Here is a 13,480-nt window from a genome sequence, read left to right as displayed (position 1 = left end):
ACCACTTGTGGTATCCCCACACTTGGTCTCCTCTACACCCTTATCTCCAACAAGCCTGAACCATCCTTCCACCAATCCTTCCATCTCAGAGAGCAATTGGTATCCCCAGCTGGCCCCCTCTCACAACAACCCTTATGGTTCGTGTTCAACCTCATCAATTAAGTTTGTCATTGGATCTCAACCAACCTTCGAGCTAGACAGATTGCCTGTACTACTCATTGTTACCCCAAGCTGTCGTTAGGTGTTTCACCCAGGCGACTTACCCCTACTGCTCCAGAACCAGAGTTCATCCTCGAGAACCAATCGAATAGTGCTTACGAGCTTTGCTTAAAGTACGACTTCAACACTTGTGAGCACTATTTGATTGGTTCTCAAGGATGAGCTCTGGTTCTGGAACAGTAAGGGTAAGTTGCCTGGGTGAAACACCTAACAATGGCTTGGGTGCAATGAGTAGTACAGAGTAGACTGTCTGGCTTGAAAGCGGGTGAGACCCCAATAACAAAGTTGATTGACGAGGTTGAACACAAACCATAAGGGTTGTGTTCCTATGTGCTTATATACAGTCCACCAGATCTGCTTGTTGACGAGCAGAGTTGGTCCTGGCCAATTCGGATAGATTGCACCTTGTTGATGGGTATTGTATGATGCTTGTTGACAAGCATTGTGTCATGCTCATTGACAAGCACTCACGTGACTGCTTGGCCGAGCATCCCCCAGGTGTTGGCTGGGTAGCCTTGCCGTGCTGTGCCTTCCTCCAGGCTTCCGTGTTTGGTTGGCGGTTACTTAGTTGTCCTATTGCAGGATGTAGGATTGTAACACGCAGTCACCAACACCTCCACCAACATACAACAGCCATGGCTGCAAAATCAAGGCACCAAAGAAGTTTGAGTGAGAAAATTATTCATATAGCTCTATATTACTCTCCACCAGCAAACCTTGTGATAATTGCTTTTGTGTGTGGCTCTACAGCCTCATTTTTGTGGTATTGATATGTTGAAGATCGCGTGCATTGACCGAACGCGTGTATTGGGTGCACGGACACGGTATACCGCGCATTGATTGTACTGATCACGCCAAGGCTGAACGCCTCACGTGACACCATCTTGTCGTCTCTCGGCTAAGCGCTGCTATTCTATGGATATTTGATGGTCATCCTTTCGGAGGGTGCAACGACCGTGTTGTACTGACTGTCGATACCGTTATCCCTGTGTAGAGTCCTGGTTCGTAACACACCTTTAGCAATCGCCAATTTCCCCGCAACGTATTGCAAAACAATCGCTCATAATATGAGCTAGCACTCTTGCACCACTCCACCACCTCAACTACACCTTTTCACAAGCTGATGCGCACGATTAATTCAGTGGACCTATGTCAGGGGTATCTACTGTTCAGTTCCCAGTACCTGCTATCTACAGCAGTACTGTACCTTTTGTTGGAAGGTGGTTTCCACGGGTGCCTATTACTTGATTGGGCTAGTCTGTTTACCTACTTAGCTGCGTCCCTCGACGTCTGATAACTAGAATAATAACACACACCAAAAACTTTACTTTCAATACCTTATTGGTCAGTGTAGCGCAGCGGGACTGAGCTGTGTGCCTCACAACCTGATTGCACAATGCCACAACCCACTTTTTTGATGCCTCTACTAGGGGGCAAGATTGAGGGGTGAAGTAAAGTGCCCAAACATTTGAGTGGGATATCAGGATGGACTTTGTCAGGTCACTGTAGGCAGGCAATTGAACACAGGACGGATTGGCGCCGTCTGAGGCCAAATGGTATGATATTAGACAAATCCTTGATGGCTACTTGCGGATTCAAGGAATCAAGAGCCGCTCAATTGGAAGGTGGGAAAATCCGAAGAGGGCGGTAGTTGACCCGATGTATTGAATAAGCCCTCATCCGACCTGCACCAAGATTTACAGCAACATCGTGGAAAGAACATACTTGTTTGCAACATTGATTCATTCCGCATCCTGCGAATCTGTCTTTTGATAGTCTACGCTTCGGAACTGTGATGTCCACCAAGTGGACTTTACTAAAAAGATACGACTTTGCGGATCGACCACAGTAAATAGCGCGCAAAACACACGTTGCGGAAAGCTCCTTGATCACCTCAAGTCCTACGAGACGTCGTGTCTTTCATTTGGATGTCTTTCTACAGGTACATGCTGAATTTCGTTGCCTGAATTCTGTTGAATTGAGGAAACAATGCGAATCGATATTCCCCTTTTGATCGAGTACAAGGACCTAGTTTAGGACCGAAGTAAAGCGCAGTTCATGTGTAACTTCCTCTAGATTGAGCCCATGCGATGCACCCGAGCGATCGTTGTCGCTACAGTCTTCCAATGACTGTCCAGTAATTCTGTGCAATCCTGCTTGACTGCGCGATCTATGAGCAGCCAGTCAACATGTACGACGTTTGGTTCTGCAGCATCAGGGCATTTCGCTAAGTATGTTTCCAGTCAGCGACCCATTCTTGAGCGTGCGCATGGTTTGCGGTGGTTGAAGGCTGACTGATGTCGTCTTGGCCGTTTTTGACTCATCTCTGCCAATGCTCATTAGTATCTTCTGAGGTCTTGGTGGTTTCAGACGTCTTACATTCATGGTATGTGTTTGCGAACGTGATTTATTGCTTCATCACGCTGAGCCCAGCATGGGAAACACGACCCTAGATCGTTCCGTGTTCATGTCCATCTGAGCTTCCCATTGTTCTGTTTCCCACTGAATCTGTGTTTGGCAAGGGCTAAAAGCTTTGCCGCCCAGCAAGGGTGACGTCTCCGGGCTTCTTGGCCTGCTGTCTCCTCTTCCTGAACTCGATGATGATCTGAGGCCCGATGACGGCGAAGTAATGGTGGTGATGGGGGACGTTGAGCAAGCATGGCTGTGTGTGCGCGACTGCGATTGCTGTGATGCTCTCCGGGCCGGACACTCTGCGTCGGCGGGCGCGGAAGATTCGTTGAACATCCACTGGAAGAGCGTGGATGCGATCTGGAAAGACATGGCCGACGACATGGTCACTGATCGGGAAATGTATGAAAAAGCGGGAATGCGAACGATAGTACTACGAAGGTGACTTGTGAAGTAAACGTGACTTGTGGAGAATCGAACGCGGATGTTCAGACACAGAAGTGAAAAGGCAGCTGATATATACAACCCCGACTCACCATTTGCAGGTATACTCCGCCATAGCAACGACGCTGTGTAATGCGCCTACCAGTCTGACGCAGTGTCACAACCCACACGGAGCATCAGCGCGAAGGCCGAGTCAACGAACATCTGGACAAAACCGAGCAACGCGAGCACAGCAAGTCTCGACGAAGCAGGCACGAGACTGCAGGCACACTCGTGCGAGATCAGTCCGACCGAGTCCGTCAGACTCATATTGACGTGTATGGTAGTTGATTGGCAAGACAGGATGTCAACGGAGGCTAAGCCTGCACTAGCGCGCATGGCTCATTCACCCGGTGCGGACGCTGACAATGTCAAGTCCGACCGCCTCGAAGAATTCATCGTAAGCAGCTTCGTAGCAATATTGCAAACGTCCATGCTAGATCCGGGGAGTGTGAATGTAAGGGCTGTTAAATAGACAGGCAGCATAGCTCGATGTCTAGCGCGCTGGCTTGCGCTTCCCTTGGCTGTAGAAGGACATTGAATGCGCGGCGATCAATAAGGGGACAGGACCCCGCATTCAAGCTCACAGCAGTGGGACTGTCTCTCGGCAATGTCTCCATACCCCGCGTGCCTCTTCCTCGACACCAGACTAGCATCGCTAACAATCCCTTGTACTTTATGGCCTGTTTATCCGGAATATAATGTCTCTATCACACAAACTTTCTTTATCCTCAAACTTTGAGACACGATGGCCGAGTGGTCTAAGGCGGTAGATTTAAGCCAATCTGAAGTCTTGCTCTGCATTTCTCTGTTCGCTCAGATCTCTACTACAGAAATGTGCGTGGGTTCGAACCCCACTCGTGTCATTTTGCTTTCATATGCAATCAAAACATTTTTTTGCCTTTGCTCGCCGTTGCAACCTGAGAACCTGAGGCGTTGCTGTAGTCGACATGACGTAGCGTGCTGACAAGAGCGAAGTATGCGAATCAAACAACACGTCGTGTGTGGCATTGGAGTTGACTCCTCCCTCACGATGAGGTGAGAAGCAGCTTTAGCGTCGCCTGTCACGCGTTTTTTACACCTCTGACCCCTTTTACTGCTTGAAATCCCAGTCTTGAGTACTCGAGGCTGTCGCCGGTGGCTTTTTGCTGGTGGAACGTGGAGGCAGAAGACATGCTTGCATACCACTCGGTGGTTGTAGATGCATTCTCACAGTCTGACTGAATTCTCAAATTACCTACGGCTTGCTTCTTCCCGTCTCGTAGTCTCCAAGTTCATGCGGTGTTAACTCGAGGCCGCCCAGCTCAATGGGCGGTTGCGCGACTTCAGCCGCATGGTTCTTGTACACTACTTTTCCCTCAGACATCTCATGACGGTGGTAGTCCGCGTTCATCTCAGCAGGATGGCGGTGCTCCTGCACAGCCGCATGTTTCCTCGCGCGTTTCTTCCGCGCCAAAATCCAAAGCGCGAATCCAAGTATCAACCCCAACCCTGCAAGTCCACCGACAATTCCTCCTACCAATATGCCTGTTGCCGGTCCGCTTGAAGCAGATGGAGAAGAGGACGAAAGGGGCGTGATGGAAGGTGTAAGTGAGGTGGTGGGAATATCACACATATCGATACTGTAATACACAAACGTGCTATTCCAGCACTCGCCGATCTGGATCTCTTCTTGGTAGCCGCCGCATATTGTCGTCTCAGGGTCGTTGACGTATATCGTTACTTCACGCTCAACATCAGCACGGTGCCCAGCGAAAGTGAGAAGGATGGCCTAGGTTGAGTTGGGGACGTACCTGCGCAGCCGGAATCCAGGCCTACGACTTGCAAGCTGCCATATGTACCGCTGCGTCTGAAGTCGGTGCAGCTGCCGTTTGGATAGCCATTGGGGCCCTCGAGGCCTTTGTATGAGTCTAGACAATTCGAGTCGGTAAAGAGGGCGATCTGGCTTGCGGCGTAGATGCAATTGATCAGTGCAAACAGAGCGATGTGGATGTTAAGCATTGTGCTGTGTTGATCTGCATCAACCACGCAGCGCGACTGCCCACGTTATCTGTGCGATCGAGGTAGAAGTCGACAACGAAGATTGTGGACGACGCTGAGGGATAATGCAGAGAGATGAGTAAGGACGGAAGGATTCAGGACATCTTTCTCCGAGCTTCCTCATCAGGCTGATGCTTGCAGTATTCCTCCCGTGTGGACCAGGACGATGGCTAGTCATGGTTAGCCATGCTCTCATGTTGCACAAAAAACCGCGGATAATAAGCCCGGGCCACCCAACATCAACGTGGGACGAGATGAACCAATACTGCTAAAACATACCCAATAAGCGCTTTTTCTTCCTATTTTTGACAGCCAGGATGCCTGACCAGCTTGAAGAGGTTATGGGGTGGTTTTATTCAGCGTTGTACTACGCCTCCGCCTGTGTACTAGCGCGATGAAGCCAACCAAAAAGCACATCCATACACCCCAACGCAGCGCCATTTTTGGGATACTACACTTCTACAATGTGCTACACATACCTTGCTTTTTCAAAGATGTTTCATTGTGTTCTTAATATTCCTCCTAGTACAGCTTGTGGCATAGTCAAGTTGCAAGAGCCGCACACTCTCAAGCACAGCAATGCACCTGATACTTGAGGCAGACCCTGCCAGCTTACTGGAGCTGATGCCCACGCTACAGTTGATCTTGGGGCGTCGGAAGGAGTGCGACCCACAAGATGTGTCGAACTAAGATGCAATGCTCCTGCCCCAGCTGATCAGAGAGAACACAATCTCTACCGACATTGCATGAACAATGTTCAAGACAGCCGTAATCGATTCATTCGATACCGAGGCAAGCGTAACTATGTATGAGATAATGATACTTTTCCAACCCAGCCCAGCCCAATCGTGATGGTATCGAGAACCATAGCAATGAACAACCGTAACGCCGTGTATGCAACGCATCAACCACTCACGATGCTCCACGCCTGCGCTTCTCCTTGCTCGGAGACAGTCTCGCTGCGCTCGGTGTCTATGCATCCTCCTTGATCACCAGCTTGCTCTTCTTGTCCTCACCACCCGCCTCGTCATCAGCCTTGCGCTTGTTGTTTGTGTCTTTGACCACCGGGACGCCGTGGGCATCGCGCTCAATCTCCCTGGTCTCCTTGGGCTGGTCGTCCTTGCCGTTCTGGAAGCGGTCACGGCGGTTCTTCCAGTCGTCGCCGTCGACAGAGCCGCTGCGGTCGCGCCTGGAACGAGGATCGTGGCGGTTGCGGTCGTCGCGGCCGCCTCGTCCTCCACGTCCACCGCGGCCGCCGCGGCCACCGCGGCCACCGCGACCGCCCCGACCGCCAGACCTGTTGTCACGACCGTCGCGGTGCTCGCGCCTGTCCGACTCGGAGCGCTCCCACTCGGGTTTGATGCCCTTCTCCCTGCACTTCATCTCCGAGTACTCCTTCTTGCCCATTATGGTGAGCTCGTTGTCATTGAACTTGGGCGCGGGGTCGAGGGCGAGGAACTGCCTCTGGCTGTCCTCGGAGTCGAACTCGACAAAGACACTTCCCTTGAAGGTGCCGTCTGCCTCGCGCCTCTTGCGCACCATGACGGCGCCGTAGGGACGGAAGAACTGCTCCAGTGCGATCTGGCCGGCTTCCTCGCCGCCGAAGCCCTTGACGTAGACGCTCCTGCTGAGGTCGTTGGAGGAGGCGCGCTGCAGGCGGAAGAAGAGATCGGTGGTGGAGGGCGGGTTCTTCTCGTCATCGTCCTTGGCGGGGACGGAGATGGGCTCCTTGCGCTTGACGGCCTCTTTGCCGGAGCCGTTGTAGTCGCCATCGTCGACAACGACGAGGTCCTTGCTCTCGCGCAGCGCGTTCACGATGGCGCTGTAGGGCTGGAAGCGGCGCATGCGCTTGAAGTCGGCAATGTGCTTGATGCTGACGGGGCGGTTATTGGGGCCATCGAGCTCCCTGAACAGGTGCTCGTCGGTGACGAGGTTGTGGGTGGAGAAGTAGAACTCGACCTGGCATTGGTCAGAGTCGTGCACGGTGAACAGTCACATGGGGGGTCAAGAGTCACAACGCACCTGGTTGCGGATCTCGACGGGGTCGTCGCTTTCGGGGAGGTCCTCGAACTCGTTGCTGCGCGCCCTGTAGTGAGTCAGCGCAGGGACGCCAATGGACACGGCGCGGTCACGCACTTCCTGTTCTTGAAGCCGCCTCCGCCGCGGGGGCCACCGCGTCCACGGCCACCGCGTCCTCCACGGCCGCCAGAGCGGTTGTCGCGGTCATCGCGGCGGTCGCGGCGGTCGCGGCCGTCGCTCCTCTTGTCGCTGCCATTGAGGTCCAGGATCTCTTCGCCGTCGTGCTCCGCGGCCTCGGGCGCCTGCTCGGTCTTGATCTGTACAGCTGCGGTGTGTCAGTGTCGAGTGTCGGTCGCCTGTGCGCGCAGCTCACTCTTGGGCTCCTCAGCGGGGGCGGCTGCGGGGGCAGCAGAGGTTGTGTCGGCCATGGTAACTGATGTTTCTGGGTCGCAAGGCAGTAGTCGGGCGGTCCAGAGGTAGTCTGTACGGCGGCAGGGTGTGAGTCGCAGCGTGCAGGCAGACGTTGTGCGGGCGAGTGAGCTTCCAGTGGGGATTTTTCTCCCGCGCTTCTACTAAAGTTAGCGCCAAGCTTGCCCTTGAGATTTTGGCCGTCGATGCCGTCGACGCATGTCCGCATTCACCGAGACGACCCCCTAACACCACGCCACGCCCATCGCCGCCATGAGGAAGAAGCCGAGATTCCACTCGCTGAAGAAGCTGGTAGGCTCTCCATGAACCGTCCGCTCGCTCCTGCCACGCTAATTGCTGGCAGAAAGTCCGGCAGGACATGTCGCGCTGGACGCTGTACAGCCTGTCGCAGCTCAAGCAGCCCAACGTCAGCACGCGCACATTCTTCCAGCAGAAATGGACCGCCAAAGCCGACACCCGCGCCTACCACGGCGAGCAGATCCGCGAGAAGAAGTGGGCGCGCCTCTTCAAGCGCTCCATCCCCGCCGTCGTGCCCATGGACCACAAGTACCTCGCCCGCCACGACGGCAGCGAGCAGGCCGCCGGCCGCGGTGCAGGCGCAGACTCGCAGGACAAGCAGCGCACCCCGCCCATGACGCCGTACATGCAGATGGCCTACTACCCGATCGAACGCCGCCTGGACACGGCCATCTTCCGCGCCCTGTTTGCCAGCAGCGTCCGCCAGGCCCGCCAGTTCTGCGTCCACGGCCTCGTCACGGTCAACGGCAAGAAGATGCCCTACCCCGGCTACATGCTCAACCCCGGCGACATGTTCCAGGTGGAGCCCTCGAGCGTCATGTTCGCTACGGGTGCGCAGAAGGAACGCTCCTCCACCGCCCGCCGCGTCGCCAAAGAAAAGGCGGCCGCCCGCGCCGAAGCCCGCGAAGCTGCCGGCGGCCAGACACCGCGCCAGCCCAAGCCCCGATCCGCGGTCCCGTCGGCGGGCGAGGAGCCCACGCCCGCCGAGCTCAGGAAGCACCTGCAAGCCATGATGGACGACGTCAACGGCGTCCTGGCCGAGGACGTCGGCGCAAAAGACAAGCAGAAGTTCCGCGCCTTCCGCCAGACGGTCAAGCGCGCCATCAGCCTGTGGCGGAACGCAAGCCCCGAGTCCATCTCGACGCTGGACACGCAGTTCGACTTCCTCAAGACGCAGCTCGCGGGCCGTGCCGCACCGTCCACGCCGGCCACAGCGCCTGATGCTATCCAGGAGCCGCTGTTCAGCGAGGAGGACCAGGCGAAGCTGCGTCAGGCCTTCGAGAAGCTGCGTCTCGAAACCGAACACACATCCGCGTGGAATTCACGAAACGCCGCTGCCCCCTACGCAACACCGTGGCGGCCGAGGGCCTATATGAGTGCGTTTGCATTCATCCCCAGGTACCTCGAAGTCAACCAGAACATCTGCGCGGCCGTCTACCTAAGGCACCCCGTTGCTCGACCCGGGCTAGCGGAAGTGCCCACGCCCTTCCACATCGAGACGGGCCAGCTGGCATTCAACTGGTACCTGCGGAGGCGGTAGACGTGGGATTGGTGTACGATAGTGGAAAGACGATGTGGGAAGAGTGTGGACCTGTAGCATACTGTGACTACTACCAGCATCGGGACCGGTGTTTTGCAATACAATTCATATTTGATGAAACGACCCTGTTGATGAAACGACACTGTCCACCGTTGCTGCCCCGTTCCACAAGTGAGAGCAGGTTTCGCGGGTGGGTTCTTCGCGAGTGTGTTCACGGTGGACGGGACATCGGGTTCCAAGACACGCGTGCCGACAGTGAAAACTGCGAGGTTGACAGAAGTACGGCCGTCAGTCAAAAGGAACCTGTCAGATTCGTCTCACCGCCGCATCAAGGGACTTCGGCGTACGCAGATCGTCATGACTGGAGACGTTCAGGGCTGGACAATATCGTTGCATTCGACTGCCTGCCCATGCTTGCCAGACCCCAGCAACACGTGATATCTACTGTACACGGGGATTCAGAGATATTAGTAGGCGAGGTTCCCCATCTGCGCCTGATTCCTATGCAATTGCCAACAAGAATAGACGCCGTATGCGCCTGCGCCTGCTCCAACGCCTTCGTCGCCAAAACAAAGTAAGGAAAGAAAGAAAGACATGCCGGTTCAAATCTCAGAGCTCACTTTCGCTCTCACTCTCGCTCTCGTCCAGAGTATAAATGCTCTGCGGGTGCCGAAGCGTATCCGTGCTCGGTCGCGGCGAAACGTCGACTACACTACTGTCTGGTGTCCAGCGTCCAGACTCCCCAGCTTGCGATGAGGCGCTAGCTGTATACGCCCTCGCCCTCGCCTCGTACCGCACGAATCCGTTCGCCACAAACGACGCGCCCAGATCGGACTCGTATGTGGGCGGCTCGCTGGGGGCGCGGGAGCGGTAGCTGGGAAGGCTGTCGGTGCGGGATAGCGGGCGGGAGGGCGCTTCGGGGATCGTGGAGGGCGGGTATGTAGATGTTACTGACGGGGGTCCGGGGGTAAAGTGTGGGTGGTGACATGTGCAGCGGGGATTCGATGGGCTGGGTGTGGTTGTGCGGCCCTCTTCTGCGCGGATGATGTCGTTGACGACGTTGTGCGCGACGCGCAGCTGTCTGATTTCCTCCTGCATCGCGGTCTCGAGGACGGACTCTTGGTCTGCAATCAGGGCGCGCTTTTCTTCATAGTCGGCGATGCGCGCGGCGTCTTTGCGCCAGTTGCCGCGCCACCAGTTGCGCCAGGCGTGGCGGCGTGCGGCGCGTTTGTAGATGCGCGCGTTGTAGCGCTCTTCGTAGTCGGCGGCGCGCTCGGTGCGGGTGCGGAGGCTGGAACACTTGTGCCGGATGACGGCGACGAGACAGCCGCAGCAGAGGATGCCGAGAGCGACTTCGAGGGCGATGATGTAGGGTGCCTGGCGTTGTTGGGGTCGTGGTGGGAGCTCGCCTGTAGAGCCTTCGTACGGACGAGGCTCTGAGTCCGAGTAAGCTTCTGCCTCTGCCTTCGAGTCTGTGCTCGAGGTGGCGACGTTGATGCTGCCATATCGCTGTGACCCAACATGAGCCGAGGCGTAGACGTCCTCTGGACGGCCCATGTCTGTAGACTGGTCGTCAGGGTGTAGGCGCAGGTAGACAACTCGCCATGCACCGTGGGCTCTACCAGCAACTGTTTTGAGAACACAAGAGATGCCGTCGCAGTGCTTCAGCTCCTCAGTGAAACACTTGGCTTCTTTGCGGATCTGTGAGTTGATGTACTGTTTCTTTGTTGTTACTGCTAGCTGGATGGCCTCAAGTTCAGCTTGAAGAGCTCTGAGCTCCCGGATTTCGTTTTCGAGAGATACTGATGCCGTCTCGGACGACTCTGCGTGTACGGTGGAGTTGCCAAAGCCCAATCGAAGATCCGCCGGCGGGTCACGCCAGATGTCTGACAGCTCAGGAGAAAGATCCGGAACGGTCTGGAGTCGAAGAAGAGAAGGCGGCGATGAGTTCTGCTTGAAGGAGACTGTGAAACCAGAAGGTGTATTGATGGGTATGCCGTCTACGGACTTGATGTTGACTGTCAGGATTTGAGCAGCCTCGTCCGTCTCCGCGTTGCCGTGAAGACAGGTCGAGTTCCATGCGAGGGCCAAGTCACGCTGGGGAAGCTTGTCATTCTGCTGAAGGGTTGCGGGACTGGTGTACTGGTAGGAGCCTGAGCCAGAAGCGTAGTCACCTTCCCATTCTTGAGGGAGAGGAACACCGTTGATGGTGATGTTAGAAGAACCACAAGGCTCGTTGCGCGAGTGAGCAGTGAAGTTCAGAATCTGTGGTTGTGAGGTTAGCAAGGCTGTACACATAAATAGATGCCTGGAGTGGGCCTTACAAGTGACTCGTCATCCTGGTCCGTGTGATCTTGGCCCAGACAGCCAGTGCAGGGCACGCTGAAGGTCGCTTGCGCGTAGTTCTGTTGGAAGTCTACTACAGTTCAGCAGATGCCTAGAAGCGTGGCAAGAAGTGGATATATAAGTACCTAGCTGCAAAGGTTCGTTGTGCAGTTGAGCGACCTCACCGCGGCTGGGAAGCGCTGCGGCGAGCACAGGTGCAACGCACGCGACGGCGGACAGCATCTTGGACTTGAAGGAGCGCATGATGAAAGAAAAAGCACAGGAAGAAACGCAGGAAGAGAAGCAAATATTAACGAACAAACCACCACCACAGGCACACAACAGATGCGGCAGCTGGTGAAAAATGGGAGCTGTTGTCCCAGTGCTTGAGGATCAGGCAGAAGGGCGGCTACCCGGAGGTTTAAGACACGTCCTGTCAGCACACCGTGGCGCAGCAACCGGTCACGATTTTAGTCGAGGTATCCGAACCGTATGCTGTAATGAACGATACAAAGTAATAAACAAGGTGTTTCAAGTGAGCTTAACAGCATGCCTTACTCCAGGGTTGGAGTTGGAGGTTGCAGAGAATGTACTATCGTAGAGGCCATTTGGCAAGAACCTTTCGAGATGGTTCCTTCCTCACCGGTTCAGGCGTTCAAGGATGATCAACGTCTGCAGCGGACGAAACGAGCCTGAAGTGACTACAAGCTGTGGTTTGAACATGCAAATGGATAGGCGACGGTAACAAGCCTTTTAACATGATGTGGGTGCAAGTGATCGATTCTGTGGTGCTCCGTAGGGCTGAAAAGCGCCAAGTCTCGAGCGCATTGACTAGCGATGATCCACAGTTGCAGCGACCTTGACGACAACACTGCTGTTGACGCTCTGTATACACCAACAGCTTCCTACGTTGAACTGCTAACCCAATTGTAATTTTCGTACCCCTAAAAATCGAATCTCTCAGTTTAGTGTGCACTAACGCGCCTTACACAACGACACAATGGTACGTCACATTGCGCCCGTCGTAGAGCGCCCCACGAGCTCTTACTGACGCGAACTGCAGCTCCCCTTAGGCCTTCTCACGGCCGCTACTGGCCACCCTATGCTCGTAGAGCTCAAGAGCGGCGAGACGCTCAACGGACTGCTGGTCAACTGCGACACATGGATGAATCTCACATTACGGGAGGTGGTGCAAACAAGCGCAGACGGCGACAAGTTCATGAGGCTACCGGAGATCTATGTTCGCGGAAGCACAGTCAGTATAGCTGCTGGGTCGGTGGACAGCCAACGCTGACAATGCGTAGATCAAGTACTTGCGGGTACCGGACGAGATCATCGAGGTTGTGAAGGAGCAGCAGGCCAAGGACCAGGCGCAAAGAGGCGGACGCGGTGGCATGCACTCACGAGGCGATCACAGAGGAGACCGCGGAGGCAGGGGCATGCGCGGACGTGGGCGAGGCCGTGGAAGGGGAGGCGGCGGCAACAACAACAATAACAACAACAACAACAACAACAACAACAACGCTTGAGCTGCTTGAACGCAAGGACACCAAATCGAACAAAACGAGCATGAGAGAACGAACGAGGAATAGCTCAGCGACCCGAATGGCGTACGATACTCTGTGCAGAAGCTTTGGAGCTGTGTGACCATTCGACAGAACGGCCGCCGAACTTACCCAAGACGCTCATAGTGAGCTGAATACGATTGATACCCTGGCGACTTGCAGACCTATTTGACGGTGCTCGTGACGTCGCAGATGAAGCTCTCATCAGTCGTGGGAGTTTCAATTTGATACCACAATCTATTGGGGGAATAGCCAAGCAAGCCACACCACGACTGAACAGTATCTTACGAGGGCACATTCTAGTGCAGTTGCAATGCTGTGCTCGCGTTCTCTATCCTCTTGATATGCAGAATACTAAGTGCAGCTAGGATTACTCCAGAATAGCCTCCTCGGCCAGCATGCACGCTGAAGCGGGGTCAACCGCTGTACTTAC

General features: G+C 55.0%; 6 protein-coding genes and 1 non-coding gene across 7 annotated transcripts; 3 read left to right on the top strand and 4 right to left on the bottom strand.

Moving 5' to 3' along the window:
- Positions 1-2,554: 2,554 nt before the first annotated feature.
- On the bottom strand, positions 2,555-3,111 carry BU25DRAFT_27846 (uncharacterized protein). The gene has a single exon (XM_033701882.1). It carries the CDS (start codon positions 3,010-3,012, stop codon positions 2,638-2,640), a length of 375 nt encoding a protein of 124 aa, XP_033563360.1. The 5' UTR covers positions 3,013-3,111; the 3' UTR covers positions 2,555-2,637.
- A 742-nt stretch (positions 3,112-3,853) lies between these two features.
- Positions 3,854-3,977, top strand: BU25DRAFT_t56. Its single transcript has one exon. It is a non-coding gene; the product is annotated as a tRNA-Leu (tRNA).
- A 358-nt stretch (positions 3,978-4,335) lies between these two features.
- BU25DRAFT_409630 (uncharacterized protein) lies at positions 4,336-5,315 on the bottom strand. The gene is made up of 2 exons (XM_033706097.1): positions 4,905-5,315; positions 4,336-4,833 (listed from the first exon to the last, which is right to left on the bottom strand). Exons 1-2 carry the CDS (start codon positions 5,110-5,112, stop codon positions 4,349-4,351), a joined length of 693 nt encoding a protein of 230 aa, XP_033563359.1. The 5' UTR covers positions 5,113-5,315; the 3' UTR covers positions 4,336-4,348.
- Positions 5,316-5,896: 581 nt separating this feature from the next.
- Positions 5,897-7,598, bottom strand: BU25DRAFT_466265 (uncharacterized protein; the record flags this gene model as incomplete). Its single annotated transcript, XM_033710680.1, has 4 exons — positions 5,897-7,110; positions 7,174-7,237; positions 7,288-7,495; positions 7,544-7,598. 4 exons carry the CDS (start codon positions 7,596-7,598, stop codon positions 6,124-6,126), a joined length of 1,314 nt encoding a protein of 437 aa, XP_033563358.1. The 3' UTR covers positions 5,897-6,123.
- Positions 7,389-9,462, top strand: BU25DRAFT_27804 (alpha-L RNA-binding motif-containing protein). The gene is made up of 2 exons (XM_033701881.1): positions 7,389-7,890; positions 7,943-9,462. The coding sequence occupies exons 1-2, from the start codon at positions 7,852-7,854 to the stop codon at positions 9,155-9,157; spliced, it is 1,254 nt and encodes a 417-aa protein (XP_033563357.1). The 5' UTR covers positions 7,389-7,851; the 3' UTR covers positions 9,158-9,462.
- A 304-nt stretch (positions 9,463-9,766) lies between these two features.
- On the bottom strand, positions 9,767-11,746 carry BU25DRAFT_338018 (uncharacterized protein; the record flags this gene model as incomplete). Its single annotated transcript, XM_033702705.1, has 3 exons — positions 9,767-11,422; positions 11,482-11,576; positions 11,629-11,746. 3 exons carry the CDS (start codon positions 11,744-11,746, stop codon positions 9,767-9,769), a joined length of 1,869 nt encoding a protein of 622 aa, XP_033563356.1.
- A 586-nt stretch (positions 11,747-12,332) lies between these two features.
- Positions 12,333-13,043, top strand: BU25DRAFT_27778 (Sm-like ribonucleoprotein). The gene is made up of 3 exons (XM_033701880.1): positions 12,333-12,485; positions 12,546-12,737; positions 12,787-13,043. Exons 1-3 carry the CDS (start codon positions 12,483-12,485, stop codon positions 13,009-13,011), a joined length of 420 nt encoding a protein of 139 aa, XP_033563355.1. The 5' UTR covers positions 12,333-12,482; the 3' UTR covers positions 13,012-13,043.
- Positions 13,044-13,480: the final 437 nt, after the last annotated feature.

The sequence above is a fragment of the Macroventuria anomochaeta genome, assembly GCF_010093625.1.
Source record: "Macroventuria anomochaeta strain CBS 525.71 unplaced genomic scaffold BU25scaffold_11, whole genome shotgun sequence".
NCBI lineage: Eukaryota > Fungi > Ascomycota > Dothideomycetes > Pleosporales > Didymellaceae > Macroventuria > Macroventuria anomochaeta.
This window is presented reverse-complemented; position numbering and strand designations above follow the sequence as displayed.

Bases quoted from the DNA above. Each gene is read 5' to 3' on its own strand.
- BU25DRAFT_27846 (XM_033701882.1), bottom strand. From the start codon at position 3,012: ATGTCGTCGGCCATGTCTTTCCAGATCGCATCCACGCTCTTCCAGTGG.
- BU25DRAFT_27778 (XM_033701880.1), top strand. The intron at 12,738-12,786 runs GTCAGTATAGCT...GACAATGCGTAG, and splicing joins TCTATGTTCGCGGAAGCACA to ATCAAGTACTTGCGGGTACC.
- BU25DRAFT_409630 (XM_033706097.1), bottom strand. From the start codon at position 5,112: ATGCTTAACATCCACATCGCTCTGTTTGCACTGATCAATTGCATCTAC. The intron at 4,834-4,904 runs GTACGTCCCCAA...TTGAGCGTGAAG, and splicing joins CCTGGATTCCGGCTGCGCAG to TAACGATATACGTCAACGAC.
- BU25DRAFT_27804 (XM_033701881.1), top strand. From the start codon at position 7,852: ATGAGGAAGAAGCCGAGATTCCACTCGCTGAAGAAGCTG. The intron at 7,891-7,942 runs GTAGGCTCTCCA...AATTGCTGGCAG, and splicing joins TCCACTCGCTGAAGAAGCTG to AAAGTCCGGCAGGACATGTC.